This window comes from Hippopotamus amphibius, chromosome 5 (genome assembly GCF_030028045.1).
Source record: "Hippopotamus amphibius kiboko isolate mHipAmp2 chromosome 5, mHipAmp2.hap2, whole genome shotgun sequence".
NCBI classification, from domain to species: domain Eukaryota; kingdom Metazoa; phylum Chordata; class Mammalia; order Artiodactyla; family Hippopotamidae; genus Hippopotamus; species Hippopotamus amphibius.
Genome location: NC_080190.1, coordinates 50,616,119 through 50,641,869, shown reverse-complemented (window position 1 = coordinate 50,641,869; position 25,751 = coordinate 50,616,119). Strand labels below are relative to the sequence as shown.

The 25,751-nt window shown below is 35.7% G+C and overlaps 1 protein-coding gene across 7 annotated transcripts in view; it reads left to right on the top strand.

The window, feature by feature from the left end:
- The window catches only part of MAPK8 (mitogen-activated protein kinase 8), a 130,204-nt gene extending 107,731 nt beyond the window's left edge, over positions 1-22,473 (top strand). For 2 of the 7 annotated variants that reach the window (XM_057734941.1, XM_057734939.1), the window contains 7 exons: positions 3,348-3,513; positions 7,225-7,296; positions 8,622-8,804; positions 9,126-9,250; positions 9,799-9,862; positions 13,408-13,485; positions 17,795-22,473. In XM_057734941.1, coding sequence (XP_057590924.1) covers positions 3,348-3,513; positions 7,225-7,296; positions 8,622-8,804; positions 9,126-9,250; positions 9,799-9,862; positions 13,408-13,485; positions 17,795-17,940 — 834 coding nt within the window. In that variant the 3' untranslated portion in view covers positions 17,941-22,473. Of the gene's footprint in view, positions 1-3,347; positions 3,514-6,789; positions 6,862-7,224; positions 7,297-8,621; positions 8,805-9,125; positions 9,251-9,798; positions 9,863-13,267; positions 13,322-13,407; positions 13,486-17,789 lie in introns of all 7 variants that reach the window. The other 5 variants (XR_009053713.1, XR_009053714.1, XM_057734938.1 and 2 more) reach the window with 5 other exon arrangements.
- Positions 22,474-25,751: the final 3,278 nt, after the last annotated feature.

Sequence of the window (25,751 nt, the reverse complement as noted above, 5' to 3'; positions counted from 1 at the left end):
TCGTTCCTTTTTACAGCTGAGTAGTATCCATTGTATATATGTACCACATCTTCATCCATTCATCTGTTGATGGACATTTAGGTTGCTTCCATGTCCTAGCTGTTGTAATAGTGCTGCAATGAACATTGGAGTGCATGTGTCTTTTTGCGTTATGGTGTTCTCTGGGTATATGCCCAGTAGTGGGATTGCTGGGTCATATGGTAACTCTGTTTGTAGTTTTTCAAGGAACCTCCATACTGTTTTCCATAGTAACTGTATCAGTATATCAGTTTACATTTCCACCAACAGTGCAAGAGCGTTCCCTTTTCTTTACACCCTCACCAGCATTTACTCTTTGTAGATTTTCTGATGATGCCCATTCTGACAGGTGTGAGGTGATACCTCATTGTAGTTTGATTTGCATTTCTCTAATACTTAGTGATATTGAGCAGCTTTTCGTGTGCCTCTTGGCCATCTCTATGTCTTCTTTGGAGAAATGCCTATTTAGGTCTTCTGCCCATTTCTTGATTTGGTTGTTTGTTTTTTTGAGATGGAGCTGCATGAACTGTTTATTTTGGAGATTAATCCATTGTCTGTTGATTCATTTGCAAATATTTCCTCCCATTCTGAAGGTTCTCTTTTCGTCTTGCTTATAGTTTCCTTTCTTGTGCAGAAGCTTTTAAGTTTCATTAGGTCCACTTATTTAGTTTTGTTTTTACTTCCATTATTCTAGGACGTGGGTCAAAAAAGATCTTGCTGTGATTTATGTCAAAGAGTGTTCTTCCTATGTCGTCCTCTAGGAGTTTTATAGTGTCTGGCCTTACATTTAGGCCTTTAATCCATTTGGAATTTATTTTTGTGTATGGTGGTAGGGAGTGTTCTAATTTCGTTCTTTTACATGTAGCTGTCCAGTTTTCCCAGCACCACTTATTGAAGAGGCTGCCTCTTCTCCATTGTATATGCTTCCCTCCTTTGTCATAGATTAGTTTATCTCTGGGCTTTCTATCTTGTTCCATTGATCTATATTTCTGTTTTTGTGCCAGTACCATATTGTCTTGATTACTGTAGCTTTGTAGTATAGTCTGAAGTCAGGGAGTCTGATTCCTCCAGCTCCATTTTTTCCCCTCAGGATTGCTTTGGCTATTCAGGGTCTTTTGTGTCTCCATACAAATTTTAGGATTTTTTGTTCTAGTTCTGTGAAAAATGCCATTGGTAATTTGATAGGGATTGCATTGAATTTGTAGATTGCTTTGGGTAGTGCAGACATTTTCACAATGTTGATTCTTCCAATCCAAGAACATGGTATATCTCTCCATCTGTTTGTGTCGTCTTTGATGTCTTTCATGAGTGTCTTATAGTTTGCTGAGTACAGGTCTTTTACCTCCTTAGTTAGGTTTATCCGTAAGTAGTTTATTCTTTTTGTTGCAATGGTGAATGGGATTGTTTCCTTAATTTCTCTTTCTGATCTTTCATTGTTAGTGTGTAGGAATGCAAGAGCTTTCTGTATGTTAATTTTGTGTCCTGCAACTTTACCAGATTCATTGATTAGCTCAGGTAGTTTTCTGATGGCATCTGTAGGATTTTCTATGTATAGTATCATGTCATCTGCAAAGAGTGACAGTTTTACTTCTTCTTTTCCAATCTGGATTCCTTTTATTTCTCTTTCTTCTCTGATTGCTGTGGGAAGGACTTCCAAAGCTGTGTTGAATAGTAGTGGGGAGAGTGGACATCCTTGTCTTGTTCCTGATCTTAGGGGGAATGCTTTCAGTTTTTCACCATTGAGAATGATGTTTGCTGTGGGTTTGTCGTATATGGCTTTTATTATGCTGAGGTAGGTTCCCTCTATGCCCACCTTCTGGAGAGTTTTTATCATACATGGGTGTTGAATTTGTCAAAAGCTTTTTCTGCATCTATTGAGATGATCAGGTGGTTTTTATCCTTCAGTTTGTTAATATGGTGTGTCACATTGATTGATTTGTGTATATTGAAGAATCCTTGCTTTCCAGGGATAAACCCCACTTGATCATGGTGTATGATCCTTTGAATGTGTTGTTGGATTCTGTTGGCTAGTATTTTGTTGAGGATTTTTGCATCTAAATTCATCAGTGATATTGGTCTGTGGTTTTCTTTTTTTGTAGTATCTTTGTCTGGTTTTGGTATCAGGGTGATGGTGGCCTCATAGAATGAGTTTGGGAGTGTTCCTTCCTCCGCAATATTTTGGAAGAATTTGAGAAGGATGGGTGTTAGCTCTTCTCTAAATGCTTTTTTTTTTCTCTTTCTCTCTCTCTAAATGTTTGATAGAATTCACCTGTGGAGCCATCTGGTCCTGGACTTTTGTTTGTTGGAAGATTTTAATCACAGTTCAATTTTATTACTTGTGATTGGTCTGTTCATATTTTCTATTCCTGATTCAGTCTTGGAAGGTTATATCTTTCTAAGAATCTGTCCATTCCATCCAGCTTGTCCATTTTATTGGTATGTAGTTGCTTGTAGTAGTCTCTTATGGTGCTTTTTATTTCTTTGGTGTCCGTTGTAACTTCTCCTGTTTCCTTTCTAGTTTTATTGATTGAGTCCTCTCCCTCTTTTTCTTGATGAGTCTTGCTAGAGGTTTATCAATTTTATTTATCTTCTCAAAGTATATGCTGGTGCCTTTTAATGATCATAGCAAAGAATTCCTTGAGGGTGGGTTCAAGTGGGAAATTCTTCACAAAGACATTATTTAGTAGCATCAACAGCAAGAAACTTTATGGATTAGTGGCACCAAGGCAATGGTATCCTACTGCTATGGGCCGTCAAAAATTTTATGAACAAATTTTTGTAATTTCAGTTGGGAAATCAGTGATGGAAGGACTGATAATGACTACTTCAGTCCTTTAGAGTTGAACATCTGCCAGTTTGAAAGGTCAAATGACATGCTTGGGTTGACATAGAATGGCCCATTGTTGATGTATAATATCTATATAAAGCTTACTGTGACTTTAAAATGAGATGTTTTAAAAGCTGGTAATTTAGTATAGAAATGAGTGTAAATGCTAACTTATGATTCTTTCTTTCTTTTACCGTAATAGTTCTTATGTGAGCTTTGAGATGCCTTTCCAAATTGCTTTCACACCATTTGATTGAAAGTTTCTAGCTAATCATAATAAAGCGTTACTAACTTCTAATAACAGTATGTATTCATAAATCAAAAACGCCAAGCTAATTTCTCAAATTTGCCTATTATAATGAATCTGTGTAGTGATAACAGTTAAAGTGAGAAAAATGAACAGTTACCATGAATTGTTTTATAAGTGATCTAATAACTTGTGGACTGCAAAATATTTGTTTATATCGTAGCGGTCATTTTTTTTTTTTTTTTTTTTTTGAAGGACTTAAAGCCCAGTAATATAGTAGTAAAATCAGACTGCACTTTGAAGATTCTTGACTTTGGACTGGCCAGGACTGCAGGAACAAGTTTTATGATGACACCTTATGTAGTGACTCGCTACTACAGAGCCCCTGAGGTCATCCTAGGGATGGGCTACAAAGAAAACGGTCAGCAAACACTATTTACTTGAAATACTATTCTGATTTATTTGCTTTTATCAGATTTCTTATGTAAATAGTTAAATTGAAGTGCATAGAGTTAAATATATTGCTGTTTGAAATGTTTATCAGGAGTTTGAACATAACTACAAATGTTGTCATAAATGTCTGGAAAAACGTGGGGCCCCTATTTATTTAAATACAAAGACATAACCATCAACACTACCATTGGATGAAGAATTTGTTGGCATGGCCCCTGTGACAGAATATATACCATTTTCTTGCCTGCAGCTTGAAAATGAGCACTCTAACATGGGCTCAAGGAATTATATAGCGGACCGATAGTTTATCTTTAATAATAATCTTAGTTTGCATTAATGATATTTTACACATTTCCAGTCCCGTGACAGTAAAGTTAATAGTAGTAGCACTTAGTGCAAACTTTAAGAGCTACAATAAGGCCATTGTGCAAAGCTGATGGATAATTAAGGTTACCTTTTAGAGAAATCAGTGTTTCATCAAAGCCCTTGTGTCCAGCCTTAAAGAAATGGCATTATTATGTGTGAGTATCGTCAGTTATGTATATCTGCATTAGAATTAAGGTTGAAGAAAATTATCAGGCATGTAGTTCATGAATTTAAAAAAAATTTATGCATATATATACATATATTTATACTTAAGAAATTTTGTTGAATCTCAGTCATTTAGGAGATAAGTCTATGCAGGATTTTATTGACTTAAACTGTAACTTTTTAAATGTGGTAACTTAATCCAAAATGCTTCCTAGAATAGGACCTAGATATTTTTTCTAGCAAAGAATCTGAAACAGCAGTTCACTTTGAATCAGGAAACTATCAAGTCAATTTTGGGGATTTTTTTTTTTTTTTAATAAAAGATAACATTGAACTGAGGGTTTTAGCTTAATTTTCTTTTCTGAACTAATTAAAAGCACTTTCAACATTTACTATTATTCTTTTGTTCTTAAACATGCTGTTCTGCTGTCTTACTCTTTACCTAAAATTGCCTTTACCCTGTAAAATCCAGTGAGTTAGATTTAATATTAGACTCTTTTTTTTTTTTTTTGAGAATTGCTACTTCAGGTGAGCAGCAAGAAGATTGTATTTGCTGTAAAGCCATTGATTGTCACAGATAATGTGTAATGTGTCACTCTGTCCTATAATTGTGCTCTTGGGAGCTCCCTACCAGAAATTAGCACCAAGAAAAACTGTCATGTAAAGAATTGACATGCTTTCCTTTCTTGGATAAGAATTATATAAATCCACCTTATTGCCTTTATTGGGGGGGTCGGGGGGGGGGGCCAGGAAACTGAGTCAAATGTAATGTTAATTATGATGACTACATTAGCCAGCAAGGTTAAACAGAAGAACTTGTGCCTTTTAGTAATACCTTTCACCCTGTTAGACCCTGTAAAGCTCGTTTTATGTATGTCAGGCTTTTCATATTCTGAGGAAAGTCTTCATTAACCCAGACAATATCTTCTCTCATTCTTGCCGCCTTTTTTTTTCCTTTTAAAAAGAGTTTTATTGAGATATAATTGACATACAATAAACTGCCATTCTTGCAGCTTTTGAAATCTGTTTTAAAATATGTTTTTCTTAAGATTATGTATATAAGTTGTGTGCTGGATATTTAACTGAAGCTTGCTATTCTCTGTAAAATCCGCAAGGAAAAATTATTGCAATAGATTTTTGCCAAAAAATGAAAACCCTGGAAAAAATTTTTCTCTGAGGTGATTTATGAATATTAACCTTTCCTCTAAATTTTTATCCTTGATAGTTGAATTATGCCCTAAATATAAAAAGATTTGTATGTATTTTAATGTGAAATTTTAGAGAAACTTTAGTTCCACAGAATTTCCGAAATTTGTTCCTAGTTTAGCTCCTAAAATTCTTTAATAAATTGACACTCTCTTTATGAGTGTGTTAGAAAGTACAGACTTTAAGTTCCCAAGTCCTCCTGCATTGGTAAAGGGTATATCTCTAACATCTATTCCTGCCCTTTTCTTCTTTTGCTATTAAAGAATTGGGGCCTTCAAACTTAAAAAACAAGTGCAAGTTTCTAAAGCTTTCCTTTCAAATTGCTCATTCTTCCCCTCTTGTATTAAACTGTAAGCACCTACTCTTCTTATCTGATTTTTAAACCCCAAAATATAAAATGCCAGGATATGTGGTTAGTTTTAATGAAACAGGTGGGGATCCTCAAATTGCCCATTTCTGTGTCTAGCAGAGTTTTTTCAGCATCGTTTAGAGCTCTCATTTAAAGTTGACAAGGGTCCTGGGACTTCCCTGGTGGTCCAGTGGTTAAGACTCCTCACTTCCACTGTAGTGGGCACGGGTTCAATCCTGATTGGGGAACTAAGATCCCACATGCCTTGTGGCCAAAAAAGATAAAAGAAAAAAGAAAGTTGACAAGGATCAATAAGTCCACTAGGAGACACTGTAGCTAATAAATCTGTGGGAGTTTTCAAACTGTATTGAGCCAAAACCAACTTCTTAAGCCAAAAGCAGTTTCTCTCTGTGGGTATAAAATACTTTAGGTGGAAAACATATGAAATATACTTCTTTTACTAAGTTTTCTTGATTGATTATAAGTTCATTCCCTATGCACTTGTTCCTTTTGGGATAGTAGAGTAAATGCAGCATGGTGTTGCCAAGAAGATAAATGACTTTCTATTCAGAGTAAACATAGCACTTCTCAAAACAAATTTATGAACTCCAACTTGAAAATTTCTGAAGAGCTTTAGATTGACTTTTTAACTGTAATTATTCATAGAAACATTATTTCTGTTAAATATTTTAGTATATCAGATGATTTCTGCTCATGCTTTTTTCTTTTATTTGACTTAAAGAGAGAGTATAATGCACAGTTGAACCTCAAAATAGTATCAAGATTTTATTTTTTAAAGTTTGCTGCCTCGTGTACATTTTCAGCCTTATTTATAGGACTTCTGTTTGGTTCTTTTTCATATTTTATAAATAAATTTTCAGGGGCAAAATGTGTAGGTTTTTTAAATTATGTGATTTCTGTGCATAGCTCTCACTTTAAATTAGATATGTAGTTAAAAGGCCACACTTCACATTTGCTTTTGTGAATCAAAGCCTTTTGAAAACTATTTTGTGTTTTAAATTATTCCATTAGCTAAAATTAAAGTCACTTTTTTCTTTTTGTGATGTTTTGCGATTTTTATATAATGCAGTCATATTATGCTTCTTTGATTTTAACGACCTTTTGCTTTGCTTTTCCTTTTGTGCTGCAAACATTTAGTGGATTTATGGTCTGTGGGGTGCATTATGGGAGAAATGGTTTGCCACAAAATCCTCTTTCCAGGAAGGGACTGTATCCTTGAGCTGCTGCAGCAGTTTAATTAGTTAGGTGATGATCTTCCTTATGTTCTCTAATGAAAATGAAAATAGTGTACATTCATACATGTGGGTTTTTTTAAACAGACATAAAGTTTGTGGCTGTTATAGTTCAAAAATTGTTGAGATATGAAGCTGAAATGTTTGTAGGCTGCATCTGGCAGTAGGACATACAGTCTCTGCTGGTAGTTAGAGCACATTTCACTGTCACTCATTTTTATTTTATACTGCTTTCTATAATTTTGAAGTATACATGGTGTGCGTGATTTTTTTTAATATTTATATTTTTTTTTATTTTAACCAAAATTTTTATGTTAATGTCATTGCATTTTGTTTTCAGTTGACATTTGGTCAGTTGGGTGCATCATGGGAGAAATGATCAAAGGTGGTGTTTTGTTCCCAGGTACAGATCGTATCCTTATCTTTGGCCTAAAATGTAGTTTCCAAAGGTCAAAATGTGTGACAGCACTTCAGCTTGGTCAGGTATAATGTATTTTGTCTCTCCCTAATAAGAAAGTATTGTTAAATTACTCTTTTCAAAATACCACCTGCTATTTGACATAGACTTTCCTTTCCCTCACTTATTCGTTGTTTCATATGTTAATTCTGAAAACTGCTCAAGTTAATTATCCACCATTACTTGCTGGCTTGAGTTGATTTATTTAACCTAAATCAAAAATCATGGCTTGCATTAAATTTTTCTAATAATTATACACTTGAGTAAGTCTGGAAGTACTTAGGACATAATATGAATTTTGGAATTGTCTGTTGCTTCTGGTCATCCTTTTGTTTTGTCCTCCCCACCTCCTTTTCTGTTAATGTTCTGTGTGTTCTATGTCTTTTGGTTGTTGTCTCATTACTCAACATAACATACTGATCTTTTCATCTTAAAATTTCAGCAGTAATAGTTTTATATGGTAAAGAGTAGATTTGGATTCATGATTTTTGTTCATATAACTACTTCTAATGTTTATGGTAACAGTGATCTGTTATGTGTTTATCAGCTAGTGACATTTAGAATTGTTTTAAGAAGAGGAATGGGAAAAACCATATTTACTGGGTTACAGTAGGAAAGTTTTAGGTCTTAGTCCATGGGGAGGACTTGAATTGTAAAGGCTAAAGACTAGGAGGAAAGAGACCAGGAAATTCTAACCTTACACTTTAACCACAATACTGAGTCGTTTTCTTAAATTTCAGAGCTTTAAAATATTTTATTAACATAAGCTAAAGAAAGAATGGAAAAGGGAAATGCCATCATTTTTATTCCACTGGTTATTTTCTGTTAGTGTAGAAAACTCAAAAAAAGCAGGACAGATGGTAAATATTTCTTACCTTCTCGGAAATGCATTCACATTTTCTGATAAGCTGGAAGACAAGGCAAATTTTGTATTCTAAAATTGTGTACAGTTTACATTTAGAGTCCCAATGAGTAGTAATTATCATTTTTCTTTGAGCCACTTATTTGTATTTAGTATTTGTGAGTTTTAAGCTTCCATTTTTATGACAAAATCAGTATTAGTAGACACACACATGCACATAATAAAGTTAACAGAGCTTGTTTATTGATCCTTTTTGTCCACCTACAGTCATTGCCTTTTGCAAGGTGACTATAAATTTATAACTGCCACATTCTTTCTTAGGATTTTTTAATTGCCATTTTCTTATTATTTTAATATGGATATGACTAATATGTTGAACATTAGATACACAGTATTTTTCTTAGCTACTTGATATTAGATATTGATCAGTGGAATAAAGTTATTGAACAGCTTGGAACACCATGTCCTGAATTCATGAAGAAGCTGCAACCAACAGTAAGGACTTACGTTGAAAACAGACCTAAATATGCTGGATATAGCTTTGAGAAACTCTTCCCTGATGTACTTTTCCCAGCTGACTCAGAACACAACAAACTGAAAGGTACTTTTTTTCAATGTATATCTTTAACTCCATTGTGGGTAGGTGGGTGGTTGTGGAGAAGGGTTTATGAGGGTGTATTCTTGTTCTTATGGGACATAACTCAGCATTATCTCTGGGTAATGGAGCAGTGTGAGGTTTTAGTTATTTTAGTTATTTTTTTGTAATTTTATATTTTCTAATTATATGTATGACCTAGTTTTATAGTAAATCTATTGTTTAAAACATTTTTTAATAAATGATAATTTTAAGTTTCTGAAATTTATTGATAATTTTAAAGCTTTTATGAGATACCTGTACATTAACGTCTCATTATTTTTACAGCCAGTCAGGCAAGGGATTTGTTATCCAAAATGCTGGTAATTGATGCATCTAAAAGGATTTCTGTAGATGAAGCTCTCCAGCACCCATATATCAATGTGTGGTATGATCCTTCTGAAGCAGAAGCTGTAAGTTCTTTTCTTAATGTTTGAAAAATATATTGCACTCTTAAAGTTAGAATTAAAGTTAGGTTTGGAGGATATTTTTTAATTTTAAATAAAAATATAAATAAATTATAAGGGTGTTTTTGTTTCTGGCATAAAAATGTCCTTAAGAGAATGAACATATCCCAGTACCTCCTACACAAGATAAAGCTCCCGCCCACTGTTTCTTGCCTTTTTTGCCATGATACCTTGTATGTTGAGCTAGAATGTTGAGCACTTTGGGAAAACATCTTAACTTAGTTGTAAACAAATTGTTGTGTGCAAAGCATGGCCCAATTCTATGATATAAATAAAATGTGACAATTTCAAAAAGGGGAAGAAAAGAAAAAGATGGTTAAACATCTTTTTTCCTGTCACTATTCTCTCTACACAAGATCAGTGTTGATCATTGATCAGTCTTGGCCTAATGATATATTTTTCCAAGCCTTCTGTCTAGCTAATGTGTCAAATAATTATAAAGAATTTATATACTGCCAATAAACTGACTCAATTATTGTTGCCTTGTTTTTCAGCCACCACCAAAGATACCTGACAAGCAGTTAGATGAAAGGGAACACACAATAGAAGAGTGGAAAGGTAACATTCACCAGATTCTTTAAGATGAAGCTGAAAGAGCTCTGGCTTTTTATGTTGATTTATTCATCATTTTAGAGAAATGAAAGATATTTTCCATTATTAGTAACTGATATTTGATAATATCATTTAATATTTTACAAAAGTAGAAAGTACGTCTCCTTCCCTTGCTGACTTAACCCTAATGTCTTATGTTCCTCACCCCGGACAAAGACACATTTGTGCTTTCTGGAACTTTTATGTTCTTCCATAGTCTACAAATATACAAACGTGTGTGTTTGATGTCTCTCCCTTCTCCTCTCCCCGCCTGTTTTAATCACATATCGTTGTATACAGTGCACACTTGTTTTGTTGAAGTAATTGTATATTTTAGAGATTATTCTCTCTTGCTCCATGTATCTGGCTCATTTGGTTTAACAGCCGGTTAGTGATCTGCTGTGTGGCTGTGTCACAAGGTTGTTTTGTATCTAACAACCGTTTGAAGAGCATTTAAGTTGTTGTTGTTACAAACAACTCTGCAGTGTTCTTGTGCACATCTGAGAACGTGCCTGTAAGCAAAAGCCTACAAAGAGATTTGCTGGGCCAAAGGATATTTTTCAGCTATTTCCTGTTACTATCCAAAGAAGTTGTAGCAGTTTACACTTCCATCAGCATTGTATAGCATGTCTCTTTTACCCCCACCCTCACCAACAGAGGGAGTTAATTTTTAATCTTTGCATATCTAATAGAGTAGTTTTATTTTTTTACTTTGGTTGAACATTAATAATGCTTTGAAAGTCATGGAAATGTTAAAATATTTCTTTCTTTAAAAGATTTCCTGGGACATTAGGGCCAGGTAATTTTTAGATTGTGTTTACCTCCATTTATATTGTTGTCATTTAATATCTTGACCAGTTTTGTAGTTACGTGACTTCGGACAACTCACTTAAAATCAGGTAGACAGAAGACATGTTATTAAGAGCTAAGAACCTAAATTCTTGGAAGGCAAAAGGGACTGGGGAAGTATAAGCTGGAGTAGGTAATCCAGCTATAGATTTATTTGGGAGGAATGCGTTTGATTCTTTCTTCTTAGGAGTAACCAGAGATTAGTTTTCACTGAGTTGACTTTGGGAGACATATAGTTAGACTCTGTAGAGCCCACTAGAATGATAGAATTGGGTAGAACCTAGTGCATCTATATAAGTAATATACAAGAGTATAGAAACTATGGGCCAGAGTAAGTATTAAAATATCTAACCTGATATTTTTATGTATCATTACATTTACAGTAAACATTTAAGGTATTTTATGGAATCTTAATAGGCCACCAATTGTAAAACACACTATTATGTACCAGTAAGAAAGAGAAAACAATGCCAGCTGTACTGCACCATTGATTATAAGATGCAACCCAATTTCAGAGATATTAAACTGTGAGAAAAGTACATCTTAAAATCAGTGAAACATAGCATTTTCATTTGTATAAAGATATATCTGGGGTTTTTGATTAATCCAAACATGTTTATCTTTATTCTGTATCTTTTTCTCCTAACTCCAAATGCAGTTTAGTAATTGCATGTAAACTTCCTTTTTCAAGATCTGCTTAAGAATTTTAGCATTAGGGGCTTCCTAGGTGGCACAGTGGTTAAGAGTCCACCTGCCAGTGCAGGGGACACAGGTTCCATCCCTGGTCCAGGAAGATCCCACATGCCACGGAGTAACTAAGCCTGTGCGCCACAACTATTGAGCCTGCGCTTTAGAGTCTGTGAGCCACAACTGTGAGCCACGCACCTAGAGCCTGTGCACCGCAACAAGCCTGCGCAACACAACAAAAGAGTAGCCCCCCGCTCACCACAATTAGAGAAAGCCTGCGTGCAGCAATGAAGACCCAACACAGCCAATAAATAAATAAATAAATAAATTTATTAAAAAAAATTTTTTTTTAGCATCTTAACAAAAAAATTCATTGCCAAAGCCAGTAACTACAGATTGCTTTGTCTAGTTGGTACTCCTGATTAGCTTTGGTTTTTCTGCCTCAGTCCCTTTTTACAAAAGGATATTGTTTTCTCTATCTCTCTTTTTAAGACTTCTATCTGGAATGCTTATCATTCCTTTTTTTTTAAATAAATTTATTTATTTACTTATTTTTGGCTGCCTTGGGGTCTTTGCTGTTGTGCTGGCTTTCTCTAGTTGCAATGAGCAGCGGCTACCCTTCATTGCGGTGCCCGGGCTTCTCATTGTGGCGGCATCTCTTGTTGCAGAGCACGGGCTCTAGGCGTGGGCTTCAGTAGTTGTGGCTTGTGGGCTCTAGAGCACAGGCTCAGTAGTTATGGCACACGGGCTTAGTTGCTCCACAGCATGTGGGATCTTCCCATACCAGGGCTCAAACCCGTGTCCCCTGCATTGGCAGGCAGATTCTTAACCACTGTGCCACCAGGGAAGTCCTTACCATTCCTTTTTGTTTCTTTAAAGAAGAGCATCTCTCATTCTTTCCTCTATCAAGACTTCCTGTTTTATTTCTTCCCAGCCCAAGTAGGTTACCATTACAAGCAAACTTAGGTGTCTCCACGTATTGTTCACCCCAAGATATCCACTTGTTTTACCTTATTATCAACATAAATGTTGCCATACCCTGTGATCAGAAATCATTTATTGAAAGTTTAAAGAATTACAGACTCCTTGAAATTCTGTGCAACATTTTTTGTTTATGCATTTTTCTCAGAAGTGGGTTCATTGCTTTTATGCAATGCTCAAAGGATTTCGTGACCCAGAGAACATGATGAATAATGGCAATGTTAGCATCCACCAGAAGGTTCTTCTTTAGTTGACATTCAGACTCATAAGGTACATCACACTTGACATCAGGATCATGTAGACAAATACAGGGCAGGAGGCACGTACACTGCAGGGCAGCATCTGGTCTCTCTCTTCAGTTGGAGTTGTCCTCCCAGCAGTCCACCCACTATCCAGAAGCCTAGTTAAGGAAAAGATTCTCATGAAGAAATCTTTTTGAGTGATAGTGTGCCATGCTTCAACTCAGAAGGAGTTCAAGTGTAGCTACCTGATTCTTTTCCTTTAGTAAAAATTTATTTGTATTCTCTTCTAATTAAAGAAGGTTCCATATACTCTTGCATTTAAATCTTTTAACAGGTATCTGTGTAAGTACCTACAGCATACCAGGCACTATGCCAGGGCTCAGGAAATAGAAGTTAATAAGACAAATTTGATTCAAGCCCTCACTGAGAATTAAATGAGCATTTGTAGTGCAGAATGATATTGTATCAAAGTACTAGAGTAAAAAAGATAAAGCATGTAATCCAAGGTGTATCTTAATCCAACTTTTGGAATATTAAAGCAGAGATTTTGTTTCTTTCAATATAATTCATGGTTGAGGATCAAGAAATTGTTATTAACACCTTTGAATCTTAGGCTGACACTTCTGGACCTTCTACCATTGCAAGAACACTATTCGAAGTATTTAACGTATGTAAAAATTTTTTACTTAAACATACGTATCTTAGGAGATTCCCTCTCAGACTTTGAAAAGTTTTTGTTCACCTCTTTTTCAGAATTGATATACAAAGAAGTTATGGACTTGGAGGAGAGAACCAAGAATGGAGTTATACGGGGACAGCCCTCTCCTTTAGGTTGGTTACAATATAAGCTCAGTTAAGATTACAGTTTACTTCTTGTGTTGTAATCTTCAGTGGCCTGAAACCTTCAGTTCTTTCCATATTTACTACCATTAGTATTCAAAGTTTAATGAGTATAAGGAATATAATTTCTGTGGTTAAATTTGAAAGCACTGGTACACTGTTCTATCAATACATCGTACTAATATATCAGTAACTGACTTCATAAAGTGCATATCTTTTTCTAGAATCCTGACATCCCATTGAAGAGCAGAAATTTAAAACCTTTTTTTGTTGTTGGCATTGTTGTTAAAGCAGAAATTTCTCACAATTCAATATAGTTACCTTTCTATGATTTTAACAGTCTTTACTTTGGATAAATAAACTAAAGCTTCACTGCAGAATTTTGTACGTGATACCAATTTTGTATGTGATACCATCTCTCTCATTTTGGTGTATTTGATTTGTTTAAATAAGGCAGTAACATTAAAACTGCTGTCAGAAGGTATTCTATCTCTTAAGAACGTTGGTTTGCAGGAGTTAAACATTTTCTTTTATCATAAGCTCATCTTATATTAAATTTTAGTACTTGTAAAAGCATAAAGAATTTAAAGGAAAAGTTAAATGATAGGTAACATGTACATACTACGTGACAGACACTGGTGATTTTTGTACTTTGTTTCCTTCAGCTCCCCCAGACCCTGAAGAAGGGGTTGTTATGCACATTTTACAGAGGAGGAAACAAGTTTAGAAAAATTAAATGATATAAGACTACAAATCTTTTATGTAGAAAAGCTAATACTTGAAGCTATGTTTATCAGTAACTTCAGAGGGCATGGTTTTTCCAGCATCCCATATAATCTCTGCCTGGTAGCAGAGACTTCTGGCTACAGAAATCAGGACAGTTTTATGGAAGAGATTAAATTTGAGCTGAGGCTTGAAGGCTGAGTAATATTTCAACAGGTCTTGAATTTGAGTAAAACTGTACCATTTTAAACATCCTTCTAAAACTCTTATACATTCTAAGAAAAAAATTAGATATCATATCTAGCATCTTCTTTATGAATAAAGATTTATAACTGTAGTTTCAGGTGCCCATTTTGTTGTACTATAAACATGTGTTTGTTTAAATAATTTTTGCAGCTTCCTATGACATTTTTGGTTACATTTTAAGTTCTTTTAATTCTTTGTTTTTTAAGTCCTTGGTCAAGAATGCAGTCTTCCAAATTATAATATAGGTCCTCTTAAAAATATAAATTGGTTTCAACAGCTTTTGCCTATAATTAGTTATTAAGTAATTATTATATAAAGTAGTTATTATATAAATGCTTTAATAACTGTTAATTAGCTTTGTATTGTTATACATTAATCACATAAATGAATTGTTCATGATGGAGGCTCAAATGGAAATTAAGAAGTCCATTATTAGGGAGAGTTTTATACTTTAGCATACTGTCCTAGTGAATGGCACATCCTAAATGTCAAGTGTTTGAGTAAACTTAGTAATCTCATGAGATAGAGTAGTTGTATTTGTTCTTAATTTATAAGTGAAAAATTTGAATCTTAGACAACATTTGACTATGGTTACAAAATAAGTCAGTGGCAAGGATAGGACTGCAAGTTTCTAGACATTTTCTTCTGGATTTTCAGTTATAACTTGCAAAGAAGAGTATTAGTAAATCTATTATAAAAATATTCAGTTCTTGATTATGTGCAAAAACAGAAGAAACAGTACTTGATGACTCAAAATATCAGATAATCATAATATCATTCGACTTGATTTTTAAAAGTAAATATATTATTTTTCCCCCTGGATTGCCTCTTACCTTTTTTTGGTTTGGCTAATAATATTAGAATGAGTTTGCATTCCTTTGAGTGTATAGAGAGTCACTGAGAGGGAAATGACCCACATACCTGAAATTAAAGATTTTTCCATATTGCCATTCAGATATTCAGAATTTACTCTTGGGTTGGCCCAAAAGTTCGTTCGTGTTTTTCTGTAACTTAACTTTTGGGCCAACCCAATATATTGCTTTGAAGGTCAGAGATAAACAAGTTTTCTTTTTCCTTAGGTATTTGATTTTCAGATTAAAAAGTTAACTTTAATTATGATGCATTTAAAAGTTAATTTGTATTAGATTAAGAAATTTGGATAAAATAAAATTTGGATAAAAAAATAGAGGCATGAAAAAGTATATGTGATCCTTTTATGATTTGAATGTTTCAGTACAGGTCTTTGAAGCTAGCCATGATATTGTATACTCTAGTCAGAAAAGGTGCATTCTATAGTGTCGTATGAATTGAGCTTTTAAAAAGTTTAGTATCATCATTTCATTTTGACTGGGAGCCTAATGGGTTCTTGGGTCTGGAAGGTTATCACATTTCTCCTTTTCCTCTTTTCTCTCAGGACTGAGGTCCCCAGTCTGCTTTCGGTTCCTAGTACAGTTCCCATCACCTGCTCTGTCCCTTGTGGTTCCATTCCTTTCTGTCTCCCAGTCCCTGCGTCAGTGCCGTAAAGATTTGCCTATTCCCACTCCCTAGCTATTTCATTGTTGGATTTGAAGACGATCTCAGAGGACCTTTCATATTTAAGTGTTTTATTGCTTGTCATTGGACAGAAAGGAGGGTTAATTTCAGACACTGAGGTGCTGGATTCTGGAGCAGTGGTTTTCATCATTGGGTCCCTGAAACTCACCCCTAGAAATTCTTATTGCTTAGTTTGAAAACCATTGATTTTTATTCCATAAATGTGTTCTTAGGAACTTTTGTATAACTTGCATTATTTAATATACTCAAATTTGTAATGACTCGTATTTAGTGCTCATGTAGTTCAAAAGCATTTACCTAGGGCATGAATCACCTTTAACGTAATTCCCCACCCTGTAGTGTCATTCCCTCCCCTTCCTGACCCAGTCCCCTTGAGAGGATTTTTCTATAGGTTAAATATTCCTACTGCTTTTTAAAATCCAGGAAATGCTTGTTAGGCTCTAATTTTGGTAAATGAAATAGTCTCCCCCTACTTTATCTCTTTAATAAGTCCATATGTTATTTATCAAGTACTTATTAGAACTGAAATAACAAGACCTGAGTTTACTTAACCAGGGCACTTGTATGGCTCTGGCAAGTCATATAACCAAATGGGGCAGCTGAACTAAGGATCCTTTGAATTAAAATGATATTAATCTTTGTCTCAGCTTTTGCTTTAAAACAAGATATACCAGAAGGACTGTTTGGACTTTACAGTGAGACGATATCATAAAGCACTTTTTATTAGGGCAGTAATTTTTTTAAATTTATTTTATTGAAGTATAGTCGATTTACAGTGTTGCATTCATTTCTGGTGTACAGCAAAGTGATTGAGTTATACATATACACAATAGTTTGCATCTGCTAATCCCAAACTCCCAATCCTTCCCTCCCCTACTACCCCCTCCTGCTTGGCAACCACAAGTCTGTTCTCTATGCAAGTCGGTTTCTGTTTCATAGATAAATTAGACTCATATTTTAGATTCCACATATAAGTGATATCATATGGTATTAGTTTTTCTGACTTAATTCACTTAGCATGATAATCCCTAGGGCCATCCACGTTGCTTCAAATGGTATTCTTTTGTTATTTTTTATGGCTGAGTAATATTCTATTGTATGTATATACCGCATCCTCTTTATCCACTCATCTGTTGTTGGACTTATATGTTCCTTCCATGTCTTGGCTCTTTTAATAGCCCTGCAGTGAACATTGGGGTACATGTATCTTTTCAAATTATAGTTTTGTCCAGATATATGCCCAGGAATGGGATTGCTGGATCATATGGCAGTTCGCTTTTTAGTTTTTTCAGGAACCTCTGTACTGTTTTCCATCTTTGCTGCACCAGTTTAGGTTTATTAGGGCAGTAGTTTTTAACTGTTTGAGTCATACATCCCTTTGAGATTCTCTCTCCAACAAAATTCAATACAGACAGTTTTGCATGTATTGTCTGTATTATTCACACACAGTCTGAAGCCAATTCGTGAATCTTGCCATAGGACCATTTATAAATATGTCTTGGGCTTAACAATTCTTGTGTTGACCTGAAAATGAAAAACAAATGAGTAGAAAGGACAGGAATCCAGGTTTCCAGACATTTTCAGAATTCTCACCTCGTAGCTTGCAGTGAAAAGTGTAAGTTAGTGTTGTATTGAATATCACTTGTGATTATTTTTACTGAGGCTTTTAAAACCAAAAGAAAAATTATTGACCACTGTGGGTAGTCAGTACAGTACAGGTAGCTCGGTCTGCAACTCTGTCTGCAACTGATTTGCTGTTTTGTTTCTCATAGCACAGGTGCAGCAGTGATCAATGGCTCTCAGCATCCATCGTCATCATCGTCTGTCAATGATGTGTCTTCAATGTCAACAGATCCGACTTTGGCTTCGGATACAGACAGCAGTCTGGAAGCATCAGCTGGACCTCTGGGCTGCTGTAGATGACTACTCGGGCCTTGGGGGGATGGGAGGGATGGGGAGTTGTTTAGTCATTGATAGAACTACTTTGAAAACAATTCAGTGGTCTTATTTTTGAGTGATTTTTCAAAAATGTAGAATTCATTTTGTAGTAAAGTAGTTTATTTTTTTTTAAATTTCAAGTGATGTAATTTAAAATTTAAGTTGTGTTTTAAAACAGCAACAAAACTGTGTATTTTTGCTGTAATTAACTGTATAATGTAAAACCTAATTATTTTATCATGGTTTAAAATTTTTGCATATTTGCTTTATCTTATGCTGCTGATTTTTTTTTTTACTGAATTTGTAAGATTTTGTTTATCAAAGCAACTATTATGTGGTGACTTGCCTATATCATGAATTATTTAAGATTTTTATAGGTTTTTTAATTAGAATTTATTTCAAATGTTTTGTTCATGATGCTATCCTTTAGGGTTATGTGCTTATCAATGAAATAACCCCAGAGGAGTGAGGGAAAATAACCTGTAGCCAGTTATATTCAGGAATAACTACTGTAAATGATGAATGTGTTAAAAAAAAAAAAAAAAAGCCTCCAATATTTGCTACTTGCCAATTCTAATTTAGTTACAACAATTGGTAGGTAATCCTACCTGAATTTTGGCAAAAGCCCCATCATCTAAATGGCAGGATAACTCAGAGCATGTCTTTGAAGATTTTGGGCATCTACCACCACCTTCCTATCTCCCTGTCCCACCCACCAAAAGTAAAGTAAGAGAATATGGTGTTTTCTGCAAATTTGTGGCATGCTCAAAGTTTATGATCACGTAAAGTCAAGAGGATACTTCATGAATAATACATTTCAATGCAAATAAACAGATGGTTCACCTTTACTAGCTATGAGCCTGTTTTTGTATACACTGAGTTAATCTACTCAGGCTGTAGGTCCCAGCAATTATCTAGAGTCTGGTCTTTCTCTTTCCTGCAGCCTTGGGCCCTTGGACCTGTTCGATTTCTTGTTAGAGTGTCAGTCAGTTGAGCACCAGTTCTCAGGGTGTTTCTGGCCATTTGATTCTACCTGCGGCATAATCATATTTATACTAGCTGTTGAGAGGTTTCCAAAGCCTACTTAGATTTCTGTAGGTGATGTATAAAATGAGCAATATACCATTCATCTGAAAATAGTAGCACACAGCCATATATAGGGTATCATTTTCTAAGGACTGTTTCTTCACATTGAGCAAAGCAGGCATAAGTGGTGGTTATTTAGTCTGTGTCTTTCATTTTTTTATACCTGATTTTCAATAAAACACACAATGTGGATGTTGAATAGTGTAAGAATGGTGCTGCTCCTGACAGTTGTATGTTAACTGTTTACATTTTATACCTGCAGAATTATTTCTCTATAAGTGAATTTTTCTTAAGTAAAATGTCATTGAAGTCTCATTATCTCTGAAATATGTTGTCTGTAATGCCCCAGGCAGTTTTTGTTATTTTGGGAACAAGAGGGATTTCATGTAATAAACTGGGAAATGCATACTTAAATAAGTGAAAGCTTCTAGGCAGAAAGCCCAGTGGAATTAATGACCAGCGGGAGCAAGAACTGGTGCAGCTCAACGTGAAGAGTCTGAAAGTCCACTTGGCATGTTATTCACAGATTCAGTGCAAAATTCCTTTTGAGTAAGGTATGTTAGGTCATTGTTAATGTGCAATATTTAGGATTGAAGTACATTAATAGCCATTGTATATGCTTTGAAATAGTAAGTTTGTTTTTGGTGGTTTAAAGTGATGATTTCTAGCCTCTTTTGAAGTTGGCAGCCTTTTTATTAATCCCTTTTCTACTCGTACGACAGGGTGCATTAATTTTATTAGGCAAATTAGAGTTTTAAGACTATAACACCTCTTGAATTGTAGAAACAGGATTGGATTTACAATTTCAGAAGAAATTTGAGCATGGGTGTGTTCTTAGTTTTTATTAGTTTGGCAGTTAACTAGCTATTTCTGTAGGATAGATTATTTCACTATTGCACTTTAACAACTGACATGCTCTCAGAAGTTTCCCTTATTTTCTGTTTCCTTGCTGATAAGCCTTCTCTTGATACAGATTTTGGTTAAGCAAGGAAAACCAGGTGTTGTTACAGTATTGTTTGTTGTACATGCCAGCTCCCACTTGCCAACCAGCATGTTTCAGTTGATTCAGAGAAAACGAAACCTTATTAGTCATGTAGACTCAAATTAGTCATGTAGACTTGTTATATCCCGAAGACAAAGTCTAAGTGTTGTGTGCCCTGGGTTTTTTAAATGCAATATCTAAATACATCCTTCCCTCTTAACTGTGTTAAACTAAAGATGTACTAGTTCTTTTTGTTTTAGAAGCTTTTGAACCTTTAAAACATCTTAAACATTTATTGTTTTTTAACATACTACAAATAAGATTTCTGTCAAGTGATGACATTATAATGAAGCAATCCTTATGCAAAGCAACTTGCTTATCTTGTAACTTTGTTTTTTCAACTTTATATACTTAATATACCCATGGTTACTGTCAGAAAATTACTTTGACCAAGATAGATTATTTAACTTTATAGGTTAGAAAAGAGACAGTAATTCTTTCTACATATTTCTTCCTGGTTACTATTCTGTTACCTTCTAATGTAAACTGACCATTTGTTAAATGATTGTGTTGTTGGGATTGCTTAATTATAATAGAGCATCTCAACTCTTTCCTATTGTTTGCTGAACAGTTTTTATTTTGTTACAACCCTCATCTGCTGATTGTTCCTGGTATGTACTCTTCCAAGTTGGTAAAGGCACAGTGCATTCATACCAGATTTCCTAAGAGAAATGCCAGCCTCTTAAGTGAGAAGGCTACCACACAACCCTGGTAACAATATCAAGAAGCTTGACTGTATGTAAAGCAGCAGGCTTTCCCATAAGCCCTTTCATGATTTTGTTCCATGCTAATCCTGCTGTGTTGTCTAAAAAGGTAAGGGTAAAGAGGACGTGGATATCTGATAGTGAAATCAGCAGCAGGCAAGAGAAGCCGTTTGGGGTTACAGATAAGACTTGGTATACATTATAGGCCAGTATGTGCTACACTATGAAGATATAACTACTTATTGTTGCCTAGGCACAAGCCTGTACAACATTTTGAGGTAAAAACATAGTCTGTTTTCAAAAATGCTGTTGTAGTTTGTGAGTGTTGTTCATTAGTCACACATTAGCTGTAGAGTGAATGCATGATGCCCCATGATCCCAGTAAACTCTTACCGGTAGAAAAACCAAACACCACTGTTCTGTCATTAGCAGCCCTCTTAAATGTTGCCTCTGGATCCTTTATATTTTAGTATACATTGTATTTCTACTGATCTCTCTTAGGTTTTTCCTCAATCAGAGAAAATTAATTTTTCCTAAATAGCAAGAAAGATGAAGAGGTAAAGGGCATTGAAGCAGAAATGTATAGTTTGGGGTACGATTAGAAAACTGGTAAGGAAAACAAAAGTCCTGGTTAATTTCAAACTAACTGCTCTTAGTTAAGTGCTCTTAAGGAGAGTCTAGTAAGAGTAACACTTTATGGCCATTTCTAATTTAGATTCTCTTTGTTACTGAAACTTCTGAGAAATATTACCTGTGGTTTAGTTTTGCACAATGTTCTATTCTCACAGTAACTTACAAATTAAACTAGGTTTTTATCGAACTACCTCACACTAATTTTCTATGCTTTCCCAAGGAAGCAGTTGCCCTTACTGTTAGATCTTCACTGAGTGTGAATTATAAATGTATGTTAAATACTTTATAGCCAGTGTCGACACAATACCAGTAAGTATGTAAAATATATACCTTGCATCAGTAAGAGAGACTCACCTGTAAAATCTTTCACTGTGTATCTTGGAAAATTGTGTTGGATGTGCTCATTGGACATTATTACTGTCTGCTTTTGTAAGTAGAAACCTGCTCGTGATATCAGTCCATTCTTTACATTTTACAAAAGAAATAAATCTTAGTAAATTTTACGAAGAAATAAATTACTTTTGTAGGCCCGATATTTGGTATATTTTTGAGAAGCTCTTAATCTTTTAGCCGAATGATGACGTTAAACTGAACTAGCTGTCTACCTGGACTGTGACATCTATTTTCTCATTATAGTTTATCCTGTTCAACAGGTTTTGAAACCTGAAACCTGAGTATGATAATTGACATTTGCTTTTCTCCTTATATGATGCCATTCCTTCTTTATTCATCTCCCTTCCCTGTGTTCCATTCTCTCTCCTCTCCCCTCCTCTAGACAAAACAAAATGGGGCACTTTGTAGGGAATGCTGAGATAATTATTGTGGTTTTTAATCATCCATGCCCTAGTCATTAAACATGCACCACTGGAATGTAAACAATGTTATTAGTATGTTAATTGGTTATAATATTTTAAATAAAAAAGAAAAAAGTGATATGAAAATTATGAAATTAAGAGTTTTTCATTGAAAACAAAATATAAAGTTTTGGTAAAACATTTTTCTGGGCAGTTTTAAGATTTCCTATAGATTGGGATCAAAGGCGTACTAGGGCAGGTGTCTTAGATTTGGATTTTATATAAATTGTGAAGAGGCTAAACTATCACCCTGGTTTTCTGGTTTATTAACTCTTGCTTTTCTGGTGTTTGAACTTGCTAGAGAAACATTATCTTAAAAAGGGAATTTGCTTCAATGCCCTTAACCTAGTTCTTGGTAAGCCATCATGGCCAAGATAAGAATAAATATTTTAAAAGGATCTGTTTCAAAACCAGGGATTTCGGCTCTGAGCACTTTTCCAGCTTCACCATGCAGGTGTTCTCTTGCCTGCACTGGGCAGGCTGCTGTGTGGGTGTCAGGGTCACTCGCTGCATATCTCCACTCTCTGTATGATGACAGTCCTCCATCTTGCTCAACTCTTGCTCCAGATAACCCTCATATCCATGAGGTCACACCCCCTCGCCTGCACTCACGCTCCCCTGTTCCTAGGAAAGGACAGGCCGGGCCAAGTTTCTGCCTGACCACTGCTGCTCCATCAGCTGGCGTGGTTGCCAGCCTGGTGCTCTCTGCCTCATCACAGTCAATGAAGAGGCCTCCAGTGATAGACTGGGTGACAAGAGCAGACATCGGTGTCGAGTGTCGAGTTAATTTCCACCCAGTCATAATACCCTAGTGACACCAAATAAAATGGAGTAAGTAATGCATTCTTGTTAATTGAGGTAGTACATTTATTTTAGTATTGCTCTTTAAAAGGTCCATTGACCTTATGTGAATGAAAATTGATTTGTACTGATTTTGTGTTTTGAATTTTTTTAAAAACTTTTATAGCTAATATACCAATATGTGTTTGGACTTCATTTGAAACTGAAAGATATTTCAGATATGCTCTGTAAAGTTAGACTTCTGTCTAACATATTTCATTTACAACATCCTGTTGTCTCTTTCCCTGCTTTGGTGATTAGTAACATATTTCATTTAATTCTATCAGTGGGTGCATATATGTCTAAGACACTGTGTTAGAAGCTGGAAGTGAGGAGTGATATAAAAATGGATGACACTCAGAGTCTTGTCAGCCTGATTGAAGTAAGTGTTGTGTGGAGGAGCAGAGACCACAGGGAAGGACTGATCAGAGGAAATGAGGTTTTTGCAGAGGAGGCATTTTTTTTAAGGCATTTTTGGAGAGGAAGGGTATTCCCAGGTGAAGGGAAAGGCAAGGAGTGAGGAATGGCCTGGTGGGATGTGAATGTAAAGAGAGAATATGATGGCAGATGAGACTGAAAAGTTGATCAGAATTGAAATGTTTTGAAGACATTGTCATCATTTTAAAGGCAATAGGAACTATTAATCTGTGAGACAGAGGGTTTAATATGATCAGACCTTTGTTTCAGGAGGGTCACTGACAGTGGGAGCAGGTCTGCTTAGACCGGAGGCATGGAGATTGGTGACTGGGAAGCCAAAGACACTCAGTTGAGAGACCTGAGGTCCTTTTTGCGTGCTGAGAATGGAAAATTGGGGACTTAGATTGCCATTATGTGTGAAGTTGCCAAGAAGAGCATTTGGGGCTGATTGGTCAGCACACGAAAGGTTGTGCAGGGAAAATACATTCAATGTATCTTAAACTTTGTACATCACAGTTCATGACAGGACATACTTCAGGTATGGTATCAGCTTGTCACTTAACTATTTCAGGACCGGAAGGAAAGGAAAGATTGCTCCCTAACTGCCTGTAGACTTCTCCAGTCTTGTAGTCCCTTCCCTCGTAAAGTCTGCGTCATCCGCTTGTGTGGCCTGTGCACCATTCTCATTAGTGTCATTTTGTGGACAGAGGGACAAGATAGGGGATTCCTGTCGGATGTAACATAAGTAAGACTTTAAGAGTTACCCGAACAGGTCAGGGCATAGTTCTGATTGCTGAGGACTGAGTGAGTGATGAAGCAGTAGTAAAAAGTACTTTCAAAAAGTTGGCAGGAAATGTAAAGAATCATGACAGTGTCTTGAGAGAAAAGGGGTATACTGAGGGGCCAGGACAATTTAAAAGGGAGAATTTAGAAGCACATGTGCCTTAATGAGACAGGGTCCTGGAGAGGGTGGGATCTGCTGAATCCTATGGATCCAGACTAGCCTGAGCTCCACATGGAGAGTCTGGGTAATCTTGAACAAGTGTCAGCTTTGCTGAACCTGGCGCTGCTTCATCTGTCACAGGGCTGCTGAAATGATTGACTTTGTGTACTTTTATCAAAATAATCAGTGTAAAGCAAATATAATTGTTGACTTTAGCCTTGGAAAGGAATAGAAATGGTTTGAGATAATGGAGAAATGTTGAAGAGAAAGGGAGGAATTTTGTGTGGTTCCCCAATCTGAGAACTTACATACAGCTGACTCCCAAGTCATCCTCTTATCCCTAGTAGTCCCAATCTTCATGTGGTTGGTAAGAATAATTCTCTCTTGAGAGAAATGCCTCAAAATCAGCATTGAGGGGTTTTTTTTTTTTTCTGAGTAGAACAGTCAAACATTGTTTTGATTCTATTTCATATATTGTTCCCGCCATTTAGCTCATTCCCGCTGAACCTCCTCCGTGGCACATACTTTACATCTTTGTGCACTTTACTCCTGCCATTTGCCCATTTGAAATCCTCGTTGCCAAAGGCCCAGATCTGATCGTTTCTCCTCTGATAAACCTTCTCTGCAAGGACTTTTTCATGTCCCCATTGCATGTTTCCTTACTCTGTTCATTTGTTCACACACTCCCCGTTTTGTTCCACAGAGAAGGCAAGATGGCAACTTGCTGTATGTCTCTGTGTCATTCTGTGAGGGCATCCTGGTGTGCTTATCTTCTACTGATGCTTCACCCTGGAATCCTTTGGATGGAAGAGCCTCTCTTACTCCTACTTCATGATGACTTGGGTAGTAGGCATTCAATAAATGTTGGTCTAGGTAAGCTAACGACTAGGACTATCTTCTATACCATTTCTATCCTCTGAAATCCAGTATTCACTGCCTTCAAAATCTGGCATAAGGAAACAGCACATAGCACTGTGAAATTACTGTAGTAATGTTAGCATGTGCTTTGACACCAGATAGCTAAAGTAGAATCCTGGCTTCATACTAGTTGCCTCACCTACAGCAAGTTGCCAAAACTCTTTATGGCTCTCTTTTCTCAGAAGGGGTTAGAGGGAGAAGGTGATTCTGATATAGAAATAGAACTATGGGGAGGATGGTTTTTCTACAAGCTTCCCAAGATGATTCTGATATGGCCCTTCCATTCATTACCAGCTTGCCTGGAGAACCAAATACCAGATCTTCCACCAGGAGCAGTGACGAATGGGAGACAGGGTGCA